The 18,173-nt window shown below is 47.4% G+C and overlaps 1 protein-coding gene across 1 annotated transcript in view; it reads left to right on the top strand.

Moving 5' to 3' along the window:
- Gsdme (gasdermin E) overlaps positions 1-18,173 on the top strand; it is a 55,135-nt gene that overhangs the window by 15,261 nt on the left and 21,701 nt on the right. Inside the window, exon 3 of the mRNA XM_005087183.4 lies at positions 339-531. Coding sequence (XP_005087240.1) covers positions 339-531 — 193 coding nt within the window. The remainder of the gene's footprint in view (positions 1-338; positions 532-18,173) is intronic.

Genomic DNA, 18,173 nt, shown 5'->3' with positions numbered 1-18,173 from the left:
GTGTGATCTGGGACGGCAGCCCATGGAATGGTTCCTCCCGTATTTAGAATGGGTCTTTCCTACCTCAGTTAACCCAATCTAGAAAGCCCATCCTAGGCATGCCCAAAGCTTTGTCTCCTGGGTAATTCTAGATACCTTCAAGTTGAGAATCAGTATAAACCATCACAGCGGCTAAAGAGGTGCTAAGCAATCTAAACTCTGGCCGGTCCACGGCTGCTCTCAGTCCGCGTGTAGGTGTGCCGACTGCATTTTACTAAATGCCCACACAGCACAGCGGCTGGGAAGCGGGCAGCCCACGCCTTAGCTGCTTTCAGATTCCTCTGCTCTGTTCTTTCCAGTGGTTGTGGAGTCAGACTTCGTGAAATATGAAAGCAAGTTCGAGAACCACATGAGTGGGAGCATCCGGACGGTTGTGGGGAAGGTCAAGCTGAACGTAGGCGGCAAAGGCCTGGTGGAGGGGCGCTCCTCGTTTGGAACCCTGCGGAAGCAGGAGGTGGACCTGCAGCAGCTCATTCAGGACTCAGTCGGGAGGTAAGCGGAATTTTGTTCCGTGCTTTGCGCCTTTATGGAACTTATGGCTGCCGGTCATTTGATTGGACAGCATAGATTGAAGCAGTCCTGCAATTTTGTTGGATCGCATTCTTTATTTTAGAACTTACTGACTGCTTTTATCTGAGTAGGGACCTGGGAAGCACTGCGTATTATTAGAACAAACAAACAAACAAAGCCACCAGTAGAAAAATGGAGTTCTGCTTTAAGATTTTTTAAAATTTATTTTGCGTGTGTGAGGTGGGGAATGTTCTGTGTCAAATACGTGGGGGTCAGAGGACAACTTGCTGGAAAGGTTCTCTACCTGAGTAGTCTTGGTGGTCAGATCAGTGACTTTACCCACTGATCATCTTGTCAGCTGGTTTGTTTATGGGTTTTTTTTCATTTGTGTGTACGTTAGACAGTTTCTCTGTGTAGCCCAGGCTGTCTTTCTTCAGCCTTCTGAGTTCTGGAGTTACAGGTCTATCTGCCACACCCATTCAATGAATCTGGATTGGTTTTGTTGGTTTGACGTCGGTGCTGGCCTCACACACTCTGGGCGAGAGCTGACGACAACACCATATTTTTGAGTATTAATATCAGAAGCAGGAAACTCCCAAGTCTTTGCATTTTTCTCATGAGGAAGAAAATGCAGGGTTTCGTGGGGAAGAGCTGGTTTACCACCTCCACATCTTGAAGGAAATCCTGTGTTTATTCATTTTTATCCCAGGATAATTCATCATTATTGACATTCTGTCTTGTGTCAATTCAGCATTCAACAAGTAATTCCATTGACTGAATGCGATGTATTTTCTGTACTGACAATGCCGCAGCAAACAAAATGCTGTGACGTCTGCCCAAATTCTAGTGGGAGATATTCCAAATGTGGAGTTAAATTAAACATGCGGTAGATTGATGAGCTTGGAGGCATGGGGGGGAAATGTAGCAAAGGGGGACAGAAGACTGGAGAAATTGGTCTGAGAACAAAGAAGAAGGGGAAAACAAGCCCTTTGCAAGGATGCTGTGTGCTGTGACCAGGATAGCTGCCCCAGGGTGACCCAGGGGAGGCCCGGGAGATCCAGGCTCCTCCAGACCTAGAGGCCACTGGAAAGACTTTGCCTCTCACTCTTAGTAAGATGGGACCCCCCCCCCCCCAGATTCTGAGCAGGGAAGCGATGTGTTGACTTACTCTTTAGGTGGATCCTCTTGGCAACTGGACTGGGAAGAGAATGGATGGGCACAAACCAGAGGGCCCACTGAGAAGTGATCCAACTGAGACGGTATTTCATTGCACACTGAGTCATACGTGCAATTTTTAGCACCCTTTCCCACTTAGGACAGGAAATTCAGATGCAAACACACATGCATCAGTGGAAAAGCCATTTAAACTTAGGTGTGGGCGCTTATCTTTTCTGACGTCCTTAGGTCAGTGGTAGAGCACTTGACTAGCACATGCAAGACCCCGGGTTCTAGCCCTGGCAATGCCAAAACAACAACCAAAAGATAGCAAGTCCTTATTCTTAGAATTCTAAGAATGTGTGTTTTAAATTAACAAATAAAAAGTGAAACATGAAACACACATGTCCAGCATTTGGTGGGCAGAGTTAGTACAGGCTGGTCAACGTTAGACTTCAAAGCTAGACACCTGTAACTGCCCTGTTTAACGGGCATGAAAGCACACCATCAGGTATTTGATCCCTCCTGGCTTTTCCTGGGACTCCCCCAGGACCTCGTTCTCAGCCAAAGGACTTGTGGGTCTCTTTGGCAGTACTGAGCGGAAGACACAGTCACTCTGTGGCTAATCCCTAGTGTCCTTCCTCTGTTGCTCTTTTCAACTAAGACACCTTCCCTCTCTCTTACACTGGACTTCTCGGGAATATTGTTAATGTAAAATCAAAATATAACAGGGCAATGTTCATTTTCTTTGCTAAATCTGGTGATTATGTTATGGAGGACAGGAAGGCTGGGGAAGTCCAGGGCCTTTGCTCCCCCACTCTTTAGCTGTCCCCTTTTAGCTTCAATTTGAAGTTTTGTCATTTCTATTTCAGGAACCAGAGTTGGGTGATGCTCTGCAATCACATCTCCAGATAGAGGATTTTAAAGAGAGTCTTCATGATGCAGGTGTAAAAGCTACTGCCTACAGGAAGCATGGGAGTTGGGGGGAGGGAATCCTGTGAGCAGCTGTAGGAGAAAAAAATTTAAGAGGAAAGAGAAAGGGAGAAGGGGAGGGTCATCTTCAGGGCACCTACTAAGGGCTGGGAGCTGACTATTTATTGTCTCCGCTTTTACATGTGAGGGAAGCGAGGCTTAGGAAAAGGGGAATTGTTTGTTCTCAGTCACAGAGCTTGGTCTGTGTGCTGCAGCTGGGATTCAGCCCCGGATTTCTCGGTTCCAAGCCTCCTGTTCTTTCCTCTAAACCTTGCTTGAATTGGTGGAGGTAAAGTGATTTGGATGTGATTTAAGGTACCACTGAGGGTGTTCCTGGGTGAAGCGTGGGCTGGGCCCTGTCCTTCCCCAGTATTTGGGAAGCGTCAGGCCTGCTCTACCTGGACATGCCTGGTGGGTTGAGATCACCTGGGAAGACAGTTTACCCATGGGCTGCAGGGGTGATGGTAGAAGGGCTGCTTCAGGGCGTTAAAGAATGTTAAAGAATACATGTCGGGATGCAGCCAGTGCTGGAATGCATGATTGGCATGTGTGGGCCCTGGGTTCCATCCCCAACACTGAAAATCAGGAAAGAAAGAACTGGTGCAGTACCTGGCCCCAGGAGGTGCCTTATGTTACATTTCGCTGAGAGCTGAAGTGTGGGGAGGTGATTGCCTAGGCTTAGGATGGATCCCGATCAAGGTAGCATTCCTGCGACTTCATACTGGAGTCGTAAATTCTTATCTGTGTGGTCTGCCCATCTTTGGACTCCTGGAACATCATCAAGATTGACAGGTGCTGTGGATGCAGCCATGGCCTTGGGCACAGTAATGAGTGATACCTCCGTACTGTATGTTCTCAAGGGCATATTCTCAGCCAGGCATTTTTATTTCAGTCATTTAGATAAGATATCATCTGTAAACAAGTTTGGGCTCTGAAAATCCAAAGTATTAGATCTGGTGTGTAGTTTGGTGTTGCAGTTCACTTGCTGGGCTTGCTTAAGGTCCACGGATTGACCTAGGCAGCACCATAAGAAAGAAAAAAAGCCAAGTTGTATTGCCTGCAGAATGTATCCATATCTCAAACTCCATTCTCTCTTTGAAACTATACCCACATATGCAGAAGATTCATTTAGAATTTGGGGAATTATGCTTATAGGTACCAGAGCAGATTGCTTTTAATGAGCCACGGGTTTAGATTAAACATTCTCAATGGGAACTATCCTAAGAATATATGCCTTCTATTTATTTACACGGAGACTAACAAGTGTATTGAGAATTCTCACAACACAGATTTGCATTTTAGTGTTTGTATTCAATATTATTTTGTAAAAATTCTCGAAAAAGGTGTTGTATTGTCTTCTGTCATCCTGCTGCCACTTGTCACAGTCTTTTTTTTTTTTTTTTTTTTTTTTTTTGGTTTTACGAGACAGGGTTTCTCTGTATTGTTTTGGTGGCTGTCGGTCCAGCCCGGCCTTGAACTCACAGAGATCCGCCTGCCTCTGCCTCCCGAGTGCTGGGATTAAAGGCGTGCACCACCACTGCCCGGCTCACTTGTCACAGTCTTAAGCCTAACAGTCTTACTTCAGCCCACCTTTGCCAGCAAACACATTACTATCTCAAATCTCCCAGAATCTGGAGAACCTCATTCCTGATAAATAACTTGGATGGACTTAGTAAGTTGTGCCAGCCCCTGGCCTCACTCTCTCCAGGCCTCATGGTCTTCAGGAACTACCTCTGAAGTGTCTAGATGTGAGGGGACACACGGTAGATCTTTCCCTTTGAAGCTGGGCCTTGCTTCTAGCTATAACTACATGGATGATTTGGGGGGGGGTGTTTGTTTTTTGTTTCTTTGGCTACTTGAGGTATGAGTTGATTGTGATCATAAAGGCACATCCAATTTTTATTATTTACCTTGCTTTTAGGCAAATTTTGATAAAGTTGACTATAGTTGTCTGTGTATACATGGCAATTAGAAAATTGGTGCCTGAGGAAGAACTTTACATTAATTATATAAGTTGATATATCATGAAGGAGATGGCGTAGACATGAATCTTCACAGTTACTAAGAATGCTTTAAGATGATATGGAGTCAGCCCAGCTACTTATTTTGCACACACTAGAAACAATGACACCCTGCTCTGGTTCTTTGACCTTCCTGGAGGAGGCAAAGGAGTCTCACGAGTACTGCCTCAGTGTTGACACTTATTTGACTTAGGACGTTTTTCAGTGTCTTGCCTTTTAAAGAAGCACATGTGTAGCAAAGTTGGACACGCCCCTTTCCTCCTGGGTTCATTTCTCTATGGAGAGCGTTTGGTAGTCATGCATTCGTTATGTGTACTCCTCTGCTGCTCATTCTCTTTTTCTTTTTTTCTCCTTTGGGGCAGCATGGGAACAATGAGGATGATCAAAGTGAGGGCACTCTAAGGTCTGTGGTGAGCACAGCCAACAGAGACACCTTATGCTCACTTCTTAGTGTTAACAGCCATTTTTAGATGCATGGTTGGGTGGTAAAGTAGGTTCAGTGTGTGTGTGTGTGTGCGTGCGTGCATGTGGGATAGGATTTTACTTTGTAGCTCAGTCCTCCGACTCCCAAGTGATCAAACTACAGATGTGCATCATCACATCTGGAAGGTTTGTTTTTTAAAATGAAAAAATAATTGTGGAAAGTATGGAATAATGCAGATTAAGGAATAATGCAATAAATATACACCACTCCCTGCCCAGCTCAACAAAACTTTCTTTCCTTCTCTCTCTCTCTCTCTCTTTCTATCTTTTTTCCTTCCTTCCTTTTTCCCCTCCCTCCCTCCTTTCCTCCCTCCCTTTCTTTCACTCTTTCTTTCTGGACAGAATTTCTCTGTGTATCCCAGGATGACCTGGACCTTGCTCTGTAGACAAGACTAGGCTCAGACCCAGAAATCTGCCCATCTTCCGAGTGCTGGGACTAAAGGCGTGCGCCACCGTGCCTGGTCTACAACATTTTTCAATCAGAATCAATACCTAAGGGGCATCTTCTTTTGCCTTCATTACCTGAGCTTCATTAGCAAAAATGGTTTTTGTGTTTCTCTGAGAATTAGATGAGAATACAAACAACCTGTACAGCTGCACCTGGCTCGTGGAAAGTTCCCCTTAATCCCTTCACGTGCTTGTGAGTGGGTTCATTTCTGACACAGTCGAGCCTGGGGGAGGTCAGTGCTCCTGCAAGAGAGACGCGTTCTGAGATGGGGGCAGGAGCTGTGGAGCTTGGAACTGAGGGGAGGTGCTGGCCCCAGTGCTCATGTGTCATTTCTGGTGCACCCTCTTGTAGCTCTTGTTCCCTTGGGGGTGGGGGGAGAAGTGTCAGGGATGAGCTAGTGTCATAGCTGAGTTGGCTGGGTTGAGTCGGAGCTGGGATTCAGGTGTCTTGTGTGTGTTCCCCCAGACGCTCCAGAATCTGACACGGGTGACAACACCCACCTTTGCATTTCCCGTCTTCCTCTCCAATGGACCCCTCCTCGGAGCTCCATGCTGAGTAGTGTTCATCAGATTCTGTCGAAGAGCCGGGATGGGCTATGGCTTCCTCTTCACTTTTACTCCCATTTCTCAGCCGTTGATTCTCGCTCCCAAGTGCTGGTTTCATCTGTTCTCATCTTCCCAGATCCCCGACCCTCTCATCCTTTCTTATCGACCCACCTCTACCCTGTTCCCTTTCTGGCTCCTCCACAGACAGCCAGTCAGATCGTGTCACTGATCACTGCCTGCCCATATTCCTGTGTGCCTTCCCTGCCCCAGGAAGTGGCCCGCATATCCGCTTGGCCGCACATTGCAACCTTCCCACTGTAGAACCATTGCTCTCCATGCTCTCCCCAGGCCTCAGGCCTGGAACCTGGCTTCAGTTCCTCAGAGTCACGCACTAGGCTGACACGAGGTCCTATCTGAAGGCTCCTTCGCTCCTTCCATCCACACAGCGTTTTCTCCCTGCCACACCGGGCCAGTCCCTGACCCAGTGTCCCCTTTAATAAGAGGCGCGTTCCCACCCTCCTGTTGGGGTGCTGAGCATGCTGCAGGGGGGATGGGGGGAGGGTCATCTGCTGTGAGTTCCTCGTTCTCTGCCTGTCCCTCCTGGCTCTCACCTCTCGTTCAGTGGGAACTGGCAGCACACCGAGCACTGCTGGCTTGAAGGAATAATTAGCTTATCTTCATTTTACACAAGAGGAGTTGATTTCAGAAATTAATTAGTTTGCCTGGACTCAGGATCTAAGGCCAGACCCACAGACCGTATGATTTTTCCAGTCCAGCTGCTGTGCACGGAGCTTGAAAAGGAAGAGAATTCCCAAGGGGTGATTCAAGCATTCACCTCGCTTAGCTTCGTCCCCCTTCTCCTCTTCCTGGCTTGGGCACCGCGTCACCTGGTGGCAGTTAGTTAATTACACAACCTAAAAGGGTGAGCATCTGTAATTGCTTAGTCATTTTCCCCTTCCAGTCTCCGCTGGGTCCTTCTGTGTGATGAAGATAGGCTGCCGAGATGGACACCTTAGGAGCAGAGGTCTGGGGGGGCGGCGCGGGGGGGCGGCCACTTGGGGAGTCATGTGCAGTTAACATCGTGCCCAGGCTTTGGTTCATGCAATTTACAACATGAAGTCATCTACATCTTCTTCACAGCTGAGTGAAAGAGAATTGGAGAGAGAGAAGACACACACACACACACACACAGAGAGAGAGAGAGAGAGAGAGAGAGAGAGAGAGAGAGCACATATTTTCACTATAATCCTAGCCACCCCCTCTTAGCTTCAGGGGGGCGTGGTCTAGGATCTCCAGTGTGTGATAAAACTGAACATAACACCCGTCCTCTGTTGACTATTCTTGTCATGTACACACACATGGTAAAGCTTTATCTATAAACCAGGCAGAGTAAAAGGTAAACTACTAATAACATACTATGTACTAGTTTAGAGCAGGACACCACGGTTAATTGTGACTCACTGTAAAGTTATGTAATGGCTATCTCACTGTGCTGTACCCCTCCTCCTCAGGGTGGTGAGTCTTGACAAAAGCCTGTGTCATCAGGGGAAGTGAGATGAGCAGATGAGGACTTAGAATTACCATGACCATAACTTTGTAGTTGGATAATGACAAGATTAGCACCGTTTTTCCTTCAGTTTCTCAGGTAGATTTGCCTTACTGTTGGTCTTGGCACATTCGCTCTTTGCTTTCCTTATTAAATTGAGAACTTACAATTTCCCATCAAAGGAAGCATGTTACCGCATCTTTTGGGCATACCAAACTGCCTTTGGGGTCATTATTAATTACAATGGAAGTTACTTGAACACAAGCACTGGAACATTACAAGTCAACTTGGTGACTGAAGCTGACTCCCTACTGAGCAGTGTTATTTTGCTTAAGATTAGAAATTAGAAGAAAGGAAAAAGAAAGTGTTGCAGGAGATGGGAACCAGGATGGGAATCGCCGCCATACAGCATGAGCCATGGAGAGCGCGTTAACCACAGTTTATTATAGCAAGACTGAAAGCGGGGAGACAGACATGAGGGAGAGAGTAAGGTAAGGGAAGAAAAGATGAGAGAGCATACGTGCGCAGGGGTCAGTCCTTTTAAGGGGTCCTTTGCACCTGCGTGCCGACTGGTTCTCATGGAACTCTGGGCTGGCCAGAGAACTGCTGGAGTGAATCCTGCCAGGTAGCAGGGCAGGCCAGAGTAATGCCTAAACCTTTCAAGTAGCAAATACACGGTGGATACATTGTATGAACGAAGATTCACAGCCCAGGCGTGTCTGCAGGATAGTTCACTACATTCCTCAGAACTGTGAGCGGGTCAGTACGTCTGGAGTCTCTGCTGCCTGGATTCCCGGAGCTCTCACAGGGAGCTGAGTGGGAAGACTGCTTACTTGTCAAGAAGCAAGCATGGACTAAGCTGTGCATGGCCCAGCGGGACCTCAGGAGGGAGAGGGAAGATGGTGGCAGGGTTTCAGATTTGGACAATGCTGAGCTGTTGAGCTGAGACTAGATTCTACCCACAATGACCTGTGTCCCCTGGGTCCTTGACTTGTGAGTTCTGTGTGCTTTGTGCCTCTCTGTGAAATGAGGATGACAGTAACTTCACCAACAGTTAGTGTCTTGTTGCAAAGAATATTTTTTACCCCAATTAAGGAAGCATCCCGAGGTAGGAGTCCTGTTTATCCCAGTAGGTTAGCTCAGCATTGGTGTGGACCCTGGCATCCCCATCTGTTGCTGTCTCAACAGCCTGAGTTTTCTTGGTTCTAAATGCCAGTTTATGTTAGAGACGACAAGGGCCAAATGTAGACTAATGACCTGTTATGTGTGACTCCTCCTAAGTGGGAGAAAAATCTTCCCAATATTTTCCTGGGTCCCGGTGGACAGAATTGTTCCCTCGTCCTTAAGGAAAATACAATGACTACAGCTGACTGTGAGATGATTCAAAGCTCATGGTAGGACTGGACCTGGCTCCCTCCCTGTAGCCCATGGCTCTTCAGCCCCTGTACAAAACTGGGGCATCCTAAAGGTTCCCATACTCCAGGTGTGGAGGGAGGGGTTCCAGCCTTCCAAGTGCAGACTGCAGCACTGTGCCTTGGGAATAGAGGGCTGGAGACGCCTCCCTCCCTCCCTCCTCTGGCAGTCCTGGGGCTCACAGACCCTAGGAGGTAGAAGGCAGTGTCCCCAGGGGGTAGGCAGGCTGCTGAAAGGCAGCAGAGGGGTGGCTGCATTCTGGGACTCTAGGATGCAAATCAAATCTTGGCTTTGGACTTGGAACTGTGGGCCTGGAGGAGTTTGGTGGTGAAAACCCAGCCGGCTTCCCTTCCCACTGTGAAATGTCAGAAGGGCAGGGGGTTTAGAAACCATGATGCTCATGCAGTTAGTTTTCATACCTGGAGCTGCTGTGTGCACACGTTTGCTTCTCTTTTAACTGTAGCTAATAAATCACTCACTCACTCACACACACACACACACACACACACACACACACACACACACACACACACAACTGCCATAGCTTTTTTCCGGGGGCCGGGGGGGGGTTTGAAACAGGGTTTCTCTGTGTAGCTTTGGAACCTGTCCTGGAACTAGCTCTTATAGACCAGGGTGGTCTGGAACTCACAGAGATCGCCTGCCTCTGCCTCCCGAGTGCTGGAATTAAAGGTGTGGCCACCAACACCCAGCCATAGCTTTATGCCATCAATCCAGATCTACATTTCTGTGGGCTGGTGATTCCTGCTTAACACTCTGGCAGAGGCAGGCTCTTTGTTTTCTGTGACTAGCTACCCTCCCCCTCCCCTCCCCCATTTGATTTTTTGAATTTCTTTTGAGAATTTCCTCCACATGTACTGTATTCACATCATTTCTACTCCCTCTCCCTCTCCAACTCCTCCCACGCCCCCTGACTGCCTCTCGGGGTCATGACCTCTTTTTTAATTATTGTTACATGTGTACATGTGGGTGTACATAGATGCAACCCGTTAAGTCCATTCAGTATTGCTCATGTGTGTGTGTGTGTGTGTGTATGTTCAAACCTGACCACTTAGTAGGCTCTTTTTAATGTCCCCATCTTATTTCTGGGACAATGTCAAAATCAATTCTTTCAATGCTTTTTTACATTTGTATTTATTTTATTTTATATGTACATTTTGCATATATAGGCATATACACATATATGTGTATATATAGGCACACATGCGCGCGCGCACACACACACACACACACACACACACACACACATATATATATATATATATATATATATATATATATATATATGTATGTATGTATGCACCATGCACATACCTAATGCCCATGCAGGCCAGAAGAGGGTGCTGGAATCCTTTGGAACTGGAGTTATAGATGGGTATGAGCCACCATGTGGATGGATACCAGGAATCAAACCCAAGTCCTCTGCAAGAGCAACAGGCGCTCTAAGCCGCTGAGCTATCTCTCAGTCTCCACCTTGTTTTCCAGTCATAGGAACTGAACTTAGACCCAACACATGCTAGGCAAGCCCCTTCCTACTCAGTGATAGTCTCAGCCTTTAGCCAGGGTTTTAAATGCTTTTGATTCTTGGAACTTTTAGTGCATGGGGATATAAGATTGTAAACTGAACAGGTTCATTGGCCTATGGTTTCCCACTTGCTCATACTGGGGGATCTGTCACACGGTAATCCTTGTCATGGACTGAGGGAGGATAGAGCTGTGGGCACAACTCCAAGCTATTTTGGGTCTTTGCTTGAGGACAATTCCCACAGGGGCCTTGGAGCCTCTCCTGATGCTTGGGGTCATGCGGTGTTAGCAGGCAGAGGAGATGGGCAAGGATCCCATTAGAGATTATTTTGCACAGGGTCAAATGGGCATCTTTTTTTCTGCCATCCCCCCTCTGTTCCTAGCAGATCCCTCTGAATTGACGATTATTAGATTTGTCCAGAATTTGGCCTCCAAAAGATGGCAGCAATATCTTGGAAACCAGCAAGGTGATCTCTTCCCGGGAGGGACAGAGGTGAAGGCTGCCTGGTCTAGCCCTGTATTGTAGCTTGGTCAGGGAGTCATCGTGTTCTCCTAAGTCAGGGCTGTAGGATGACTCCATGATAGCCTCATCTTGGCCATGGACCTTGTGTGTGGATGAGTTTCTGTTCCCTTCCCAAAGATGTGACTGTCACTAAAGACTTCTCTGGAATCAGGGGCCCTTTAAGCAATCTTGGGATGGTCTGGCTGAGATTTTCCATTTAAAACGTCGTAACATTAGCTTGGAACAGCTATGCAGCTCAGCGGATTCTGTTAGGGGAACTCTGCAGTGTAACGAAGTGGTGAGTCTAATCATCATAGTCATATTAGATTCCTGGTGGGTCCCTCAGCAGTTCTTGTATCTTAGTTATAGCTCGTGGTCCACAGTACTGTGATATGTGTGGTCAAGGGAATCCACACACTCACTGCCCCAGGCCAAACCCATTTTCAGACCCCATGGGAGGCAGCAGCTGGGAGAGACCGTTGGGGACAGCTGGGTTAACGTGTATTCTGACAGGTGGGCATGCTGGTGCTTAACTTCAGACTCTTGTTATCAGGTCCAAAACACAGTGGCCTAAGGAGACTCACATGTAAATACCACACTATTAACAAACCGGTTTTAAAGACTGAGACACAGCATCTGTGCATCTTTATGAGGTTCATTAAAGTCATTCAGTACATGTAACTAATGGACGATAAGCAAATCAGGGTGACCCACACAGCTGTCTCTTTGAACATTAAGCATTGCACACTCTCCCAGTCATTTCTAAGTGTGTCATTGATCACAGTGTTCTCATAGTCAACCAACCATGCATTAACCAAGGTCCAGAAGTAATTCCTCTGTGTGTGTCTGTGTGTGTGTGTATGTACACATGCCACGTGTGTGTATGCCATGTGTGGGTACCCCAGAAGACCAGGAGAGGCTGTCAGATTCCCTGGAGCTTGAGTTACAGGCAGCTGTGAGTGCCCAGCGTGGATGCTGGGAACAAAATTCAAATCCTCTGCAAGGGCGGTCCACATCCCCTACCGCTGAGCCAGCTCTTCAGACCTTGAATTTCTTTCAGTCCCACACTCCCTTCCCAGCCCTCGGTGAGAGTGCCTTAGATTCCCCACAAATGGATGAGAACATGTGGTATTTACTTGATGCACTGTTCTCTAGTTAACGTCTATGCTGCTACAAATGCCATGGCTTCATTTTTATAACCAAATAACATTCCGTGTGTGTGTGCATATAAATATCTCACATGCTTTCAATCCTTCCTCTACTAAAGGTAGCCTGGGCTGCTTTTGCTTTAGTCCTTTTGAATACTACTGTAATAAGCACAGAGCTGCAGGTATCTTCTCTCAGATAACAGCATCATCTGTCTTAGATATCGGCAGGGCTGTTGGATACTATGATAGTTTTATTTTTAGTTTCCCATAATGGCCGTGATAACTTATATCCCTCTCAGCTGTCCATGAATTCCCTTCCCATCACATCTCAACAGCATTGGCTATTTTTTTGTCTGCCAATGGACATTTGCTGTGGGTGAAATGATATCTCGTGGTAGTTTGACTTGTGTTTCCCTGATGATGAGGGAGACAGAACATTTTTTTCACAGGTCTGGTGACTATGTCTCTGTTCTCTGCTTTGGTCCTACAGCCCATTTTCTAATTACATTGCTTTTGTGGTATTCAGCTTTTTGAGCTCCCATGAATGCTGGATGTGGCCCTTTTGGAAGAATAGCTGACAGGCTGCCTGTCAGCTCTGTTGGTTGTCCCCTTGGCTTTATAGTGACCTCTTAGTCCAATAGAGTCCCACATCTATTTTTTCCTTTTGTCTGAGTTTTTGGAGTCTTGTCTAAAAACCAGCCTTTGCTTTTCCTGACTGATGTCTTGAGGTTTTCCTGTCTTCACATTGTCATAGTTTCAGGTTAACCCTCAGGACTTTATCCATCTTCAGTTGGCTTAAGCAGTGGGGGGAAGGAATGAAATTCTCTTTTGCGTATGTATAACCAACTATGACAGGTTATCAAGACACTGTCTTTTCTCCATCATACATTCTCGGCATCTTTGTTGAAATTCAGGGGGCTGTTGGACCACAGATTAGTTTCTGGGCTCTCTGTTTCATTCCATGGGTTTTTATGTTGGGTTTTCAGCAAGTAGCATACCATGCTGTTAGACTCACTGTAGCTTTATAGTTAGTGAGTTAGACAGCTGGTTCCTGCATCCGTCTATCCTAGTCTCCTAGGCCAGGCTAGCTCAAGATGTGCGGTTCAGGTGGGCCTTGCACTCACAGTCCTCAAACCTCAGCTTCCCAAGGGACGGCTCTGCAGGCACACACACCACCAGCTATGGAGTGTAGTTTGGAGTGAGGTGTTTTCTTCAAGATCACTTTGATTATTCTGGGATTTATATAAACTTTAGGGTTTATTTGTTTATTTCTTTCCTCTCTATTTGTGTGAAGAAGGGCCTCACTCTGTATCCTATTGACTTGGAACTCACTGTGTAGCCTAGGCTGACCCAGAATTTGTGGCATTCCTTCTGTTCCAGCTTTGAAAGGGCTGAAATATCACCCTTGGCTGGCATGGAGTTGCTTTCTTAGTCCTGTTCCAGAACATTCATTATTGTGGTGTAAAAATGGTGCTAGCTTCTGTGTATTGACTTTTTTGTCTTGTCACTTTGCTGGATTTGTTTGTAAGTTCTAACAGTTTTTTAAATTGATTTTTTAGTTCAACATGCAACGTGATGGGATTCATCTGACAGCTTTTTGGCAGTTAGGTTTCTCTCCACATAAAAGCACCATCATCTGCACGTGCCTAATTTAACTTGCCCTCTTTTCCTTGCCCAGTTGCTCCTGCCAAGACATCAGTGTGACGTTAAATAGGAGTGTGGCATGGACACCCTTCTTGCTCCTAATCTTAGAGAAAGCATGGACAGTGTCTCCGTAGCCACTGTGATTTGACTGCGGGCTCTTAGCTTACTGCTGTTACTGATAGAAGTGTGCTCTGTCTAAATCCCGTCTGTGGAGAGTTTCTCTTTGCACAATGGCTATGTAGCTTTTGCAGAGACAGCTTTAATTTTTAAGATGGGAAATGGCAGTTTCTCTGGATTCATGTTTTTGCATTGGATATAGCGCCTATGTGATTTTGCTGTTTTGATTGACAACAGCATGCCTACAGCGGTTCGAGGAGTAGAGCCTGTAGAAGTTCATGAAGTTACTTTTGTGTCTTTGCAGAGGACACAAGCTTTTGCTGGTCCTGTCTTCAGGCTCCATGGAGCCAAACCCTGATGGCACTAGGGCTTGTGATGGTGGTGCCACGGTCTTGGAGGTACGAGATGAGGTTGGGTTTTTTGTAGGTCCCTTAGAGTAAGTGCAGCTGATACCAAAGGTACTGATACCTGTGGTGGTAACCCCTGTAGGTGGCCTACCTGGGATCCCCAGGGTAGATGTGGGAAATGCCTCAGCCTGGAGCACTAGCAGTCACAGGGTAGTGTGGGAACAGTCTCAGCTCTGAGGGTGGGCAATGGTGGTGCTGTGGTCAGTTATAGTGGCAACTGTGGTTTAAGGTTTCGAAGCCCAGCACTGTTGCTTCCTACCTAGCCAGGAAGCAAAGGGGGGCTTCCCAAGGTCCAGAGGGGGTGATTTCAGTTGGTGATTCTGCTGTGGTACTGGTAGCAACAGTCGTGGATTTTAGGGTCTGTATGTATCTTTCCAGGCCCCAGGAATGGCAATGAGGCTCATTGTCCCAGCTCTTTGTAGTTGGAATTTTCTTTGAGCCACCAGCCAGCTCCCAAATAATGAATGGAGACTTATTATTAATTATGAATGCTCAGCCTTAACTTAGGCTTGTCCCACCAGCTCTTTTAACTTATTTTAACCATGTTTCTATTCATCCATGTTTTGCCTCAGGGCCTTTTGCCTTTCTTTCATCCCATATGTCCTACTTCCCTGTGTCCTCCTTGTCTGTCTGGTCCCACTTACACCTCCGCTCTCACTGTTGACCATGCAGCGTTTTATTAGACCAGTCAGGTGCCTAAGGCAGGCAAGGTAAAACAGCAATGCATCTTTACATAGCTAAACAAATGAAACACATTTTTGCATAGTTAATCAAATATTCCACAACAGCTCTTTTTGTCACAAAGCCAGGGATTATAGTGAGATGTCCTTACCTGTGTTGGGCCATGTGCAGGTAACATGTAAGCTGGTGGTGTGGTAAGACCTCCCTGGGATCCTTGGGTTGAGCAGACATGGTCCTGGAACTCATGCTTTTGGCATCTGGAGCTCATTTGGTATTTGAAGGCTGTTTAGCACGTTCCTAGGTCACACAGAATAGACTCTGGTGGACCCACAGCTTACTGAACTGGTAGATGCTGTGGAGATGCAGAATACAGAATACAGACAGGTTTTCCCACAGCCCCAGGGACAAACTTGGCTAATGCCAGAGGGTTTGTTTGTTTGTTTGTTTGTTTGCTTTTTTTCACCAGTAGGTGCTGCCTCATGTCAAGTACCTTCCCCGGCCCCCACCAGGAAAGTGCAGGCATGCCCAAGTAGTGTCAGGTCCTAGGGTTACTGGTTCTCATGTTCCTGGAACTCTGGGAAACAGCTGGGGCTTTTCTCAGCTCCCACAGACAAGGGAGGCAGCCCTGAGATTGTGCGATGTGGTGGGGGCACTGGGTGTAGTAGAAACTGGAAGTGGAAGTCAGCTTGTTGCTGTCACACCTGCGGGTCCTGAGGGTGTAGGTGTACAATGCCTGTTGCAGTACTTGTGCCCTGGGCTTCTAAGAGACAGGCCCTAGAAGCTATCAATGGGTCTAGCATGACAGTTGCAACTTGGGTTCTGGAGTTGTGGGAGCATACAGTAGGTTCCTTCACTCTTAGACATCCCAGCTCCTCACACTGGATACAGACTTAGTGAAGTACGGAGACCTTAGCATCTCCTCTAGCTGGGACTGGGGGCCATTGTGGTGTGGAGGCTGCGATTACTCAACCTTGCCTGGCACTGTTGCTTCCTGACCTGGCCAGGAAGCCGGGGTGAGGTAGCAAACTGTGCTCATCTTATCTCTTCCCTCTTCCTTTTCTGCTCTCCCCTCTCCTCCACTTTCTTTCTCCCCCCTCTTTCTTCCTCTCTCCCTCTTTCTCCATTCTCCTTTTTCTCCTCCCTCTTTCCCCATTCTCCTCTCTCTCCTCTTTCTCTCTAGCCTTCTTCTGCTTGACTTAATCTATAGCTGAGGCTGGCCAGGAGCTCAGTGTGAGTCCTGGCTGACCCTGAATTCACAGCAATCCTTCTGCAGCACTCTCCTGGCTACTGGGGTTACAGGCATTCCCCGACACCGGCACTTTCACCCAGTGCTACTTAGGTCCCTATTGCTTCTTCACCGACCCCAAAGCCTTACCTTGTGGTTTCCTCTCAAAGTGCAGTGTCCCTTTTATATTTGAAAAGGGTTTCTTTGTAAATTCATGTGCATGTGTCCAAGCCAGTGTGAGTTTATGTGCACCGTGTGTGTGGGTGCCTCCAGAGGTCTGTAGCGGCCTTTGAATTCTCCAGACCTGGAGTTCAGCCACTTCATGTTACTTTTGGAGAAAGTCTCTCGGTGAACCTGGAGCTCACTGGTTTGACTAAACTGGTTAGCCAGCAAGCTTGTCTCTGCTTCTCCAGAGTTGGAACTACAGATGTGCACCACTGTGGGCATTTTACATGGGTGCTGGGGGTCCAATTCAGTTAGTCATGTTTTACTAGTAGAGCCATCCTCCGGTGCCTTGGCCAGCAGTTGTTTTTGTCTCAGGTGTATACTGCAATGCTCTTGTATGGCACTAACAGTGGAAGGCTGACCAGTGTTACGTCTGTATTTTTACTGTGGAAAGGTGTAAGATTTGCAGGTCTGTCGTTAAGTGTACAATTCACAGGCACTAAGTACATTCTGTCTGCTGTGTAGCCGCCACTATAGCCATCTCTGCGATCTCCCACCACCTCTAGCCGGAAATCCACAGCATTAGGCAATTAGTTTTCCCTGACTCCCTCACTTTGCAGTCCCATACTCCAGTCTTCACTATCATTGTGAACTTGTCTATTCTGGACCTTTTCTAGATATGGAATCTTACAATGTTTGTCCTTTTATGGTGGCTGACGTTGCTGAGCGTGAGGGCTATGTTCCTTCACGTTGTAGCCTGTGTTGGAGCTGACTCCTTCCCATGACTGACCAGTCCCATGGTGTGGATAAGTCATTTCATGTCCCTATTCATATGTGGGTCATGGGCTGGCTATTGCCCTGGTCAGCTGGTTTGTCCACTTCAGCGATACTTCCAAACACCTGGGAACCCTAAATATACCTAGGATGGACTCCCAGCCCCTTAGTAAGCAGTTAGGGGTGCTGAGCCTGCAGGTGACTAGCCGCAGATGTCCTCATAGCCCAAGATAAGCCTTTTCTTCCCATGCTGACTGCACCTGGGATCTGGTGTTTTTCCTGCCCTTCCACGGCTATGGTGTCAACTGGGTCACCAAGGACCTTATCTCATCACTAGCTCTTAAGCATCAAGCTGTAGCTGGAAGTGAAGCCTGGTCAGGACGGGAACCATGCTGGTAGCCTGGGGCAGCATACACCAAATGGCTTCCAGTCTCTGTGATGGAAACCCTACCATGAGGTTCTGCATTCTTCCCACAGTTCTCCAGTCTGATCTCCCTCCACAGCCTGCACCTCTACCATGTGAGAAGCTGCTGTGCCTCTCATCATAATGACCCTGTGCTTTGGAGGAGGGAGAATGTCTTCTGCCCACCCCCGGTCTTCCCAGGAGGCTGGGTGGCAGCTTTCCTCTCACATGGCCTTTCATTGTCCTCCACTGACACCAGTGTGGCTGTCGGGGACATCGCTATTAAGAGTATATACTTCCTTGGTGCTTCCTCCAGTGTCTAGCCTGTCCCTCAGCTGGTCGGAGTGGCCCCAGAAGAGTTTGGCTGAAGCCGTTCTAGGGAAGCGGCCTCCTCTCTCATCACCAGGGAATGAATGAAACCTGATGCTCCCCT

Source organism: Mesocricetus auratus, unplaced genomic scaffold, assembly GCF_017639785.1.
Source record: "Mesocricetus auratus isolate SY011 unplaced genomic scaffold, BCM_Maur_2.0 Super-Scaffold_100676, whole genome shotgun sequence".
NCBI lineage: Eukaryota > Metazoa > Chordata > Mammalia > Rodentia > Cricetidae > Mesocricetus > Mesocricetus auratus.
This window is presented reverse-complemented; position numbering and strand designations above follow the sequence as displayed.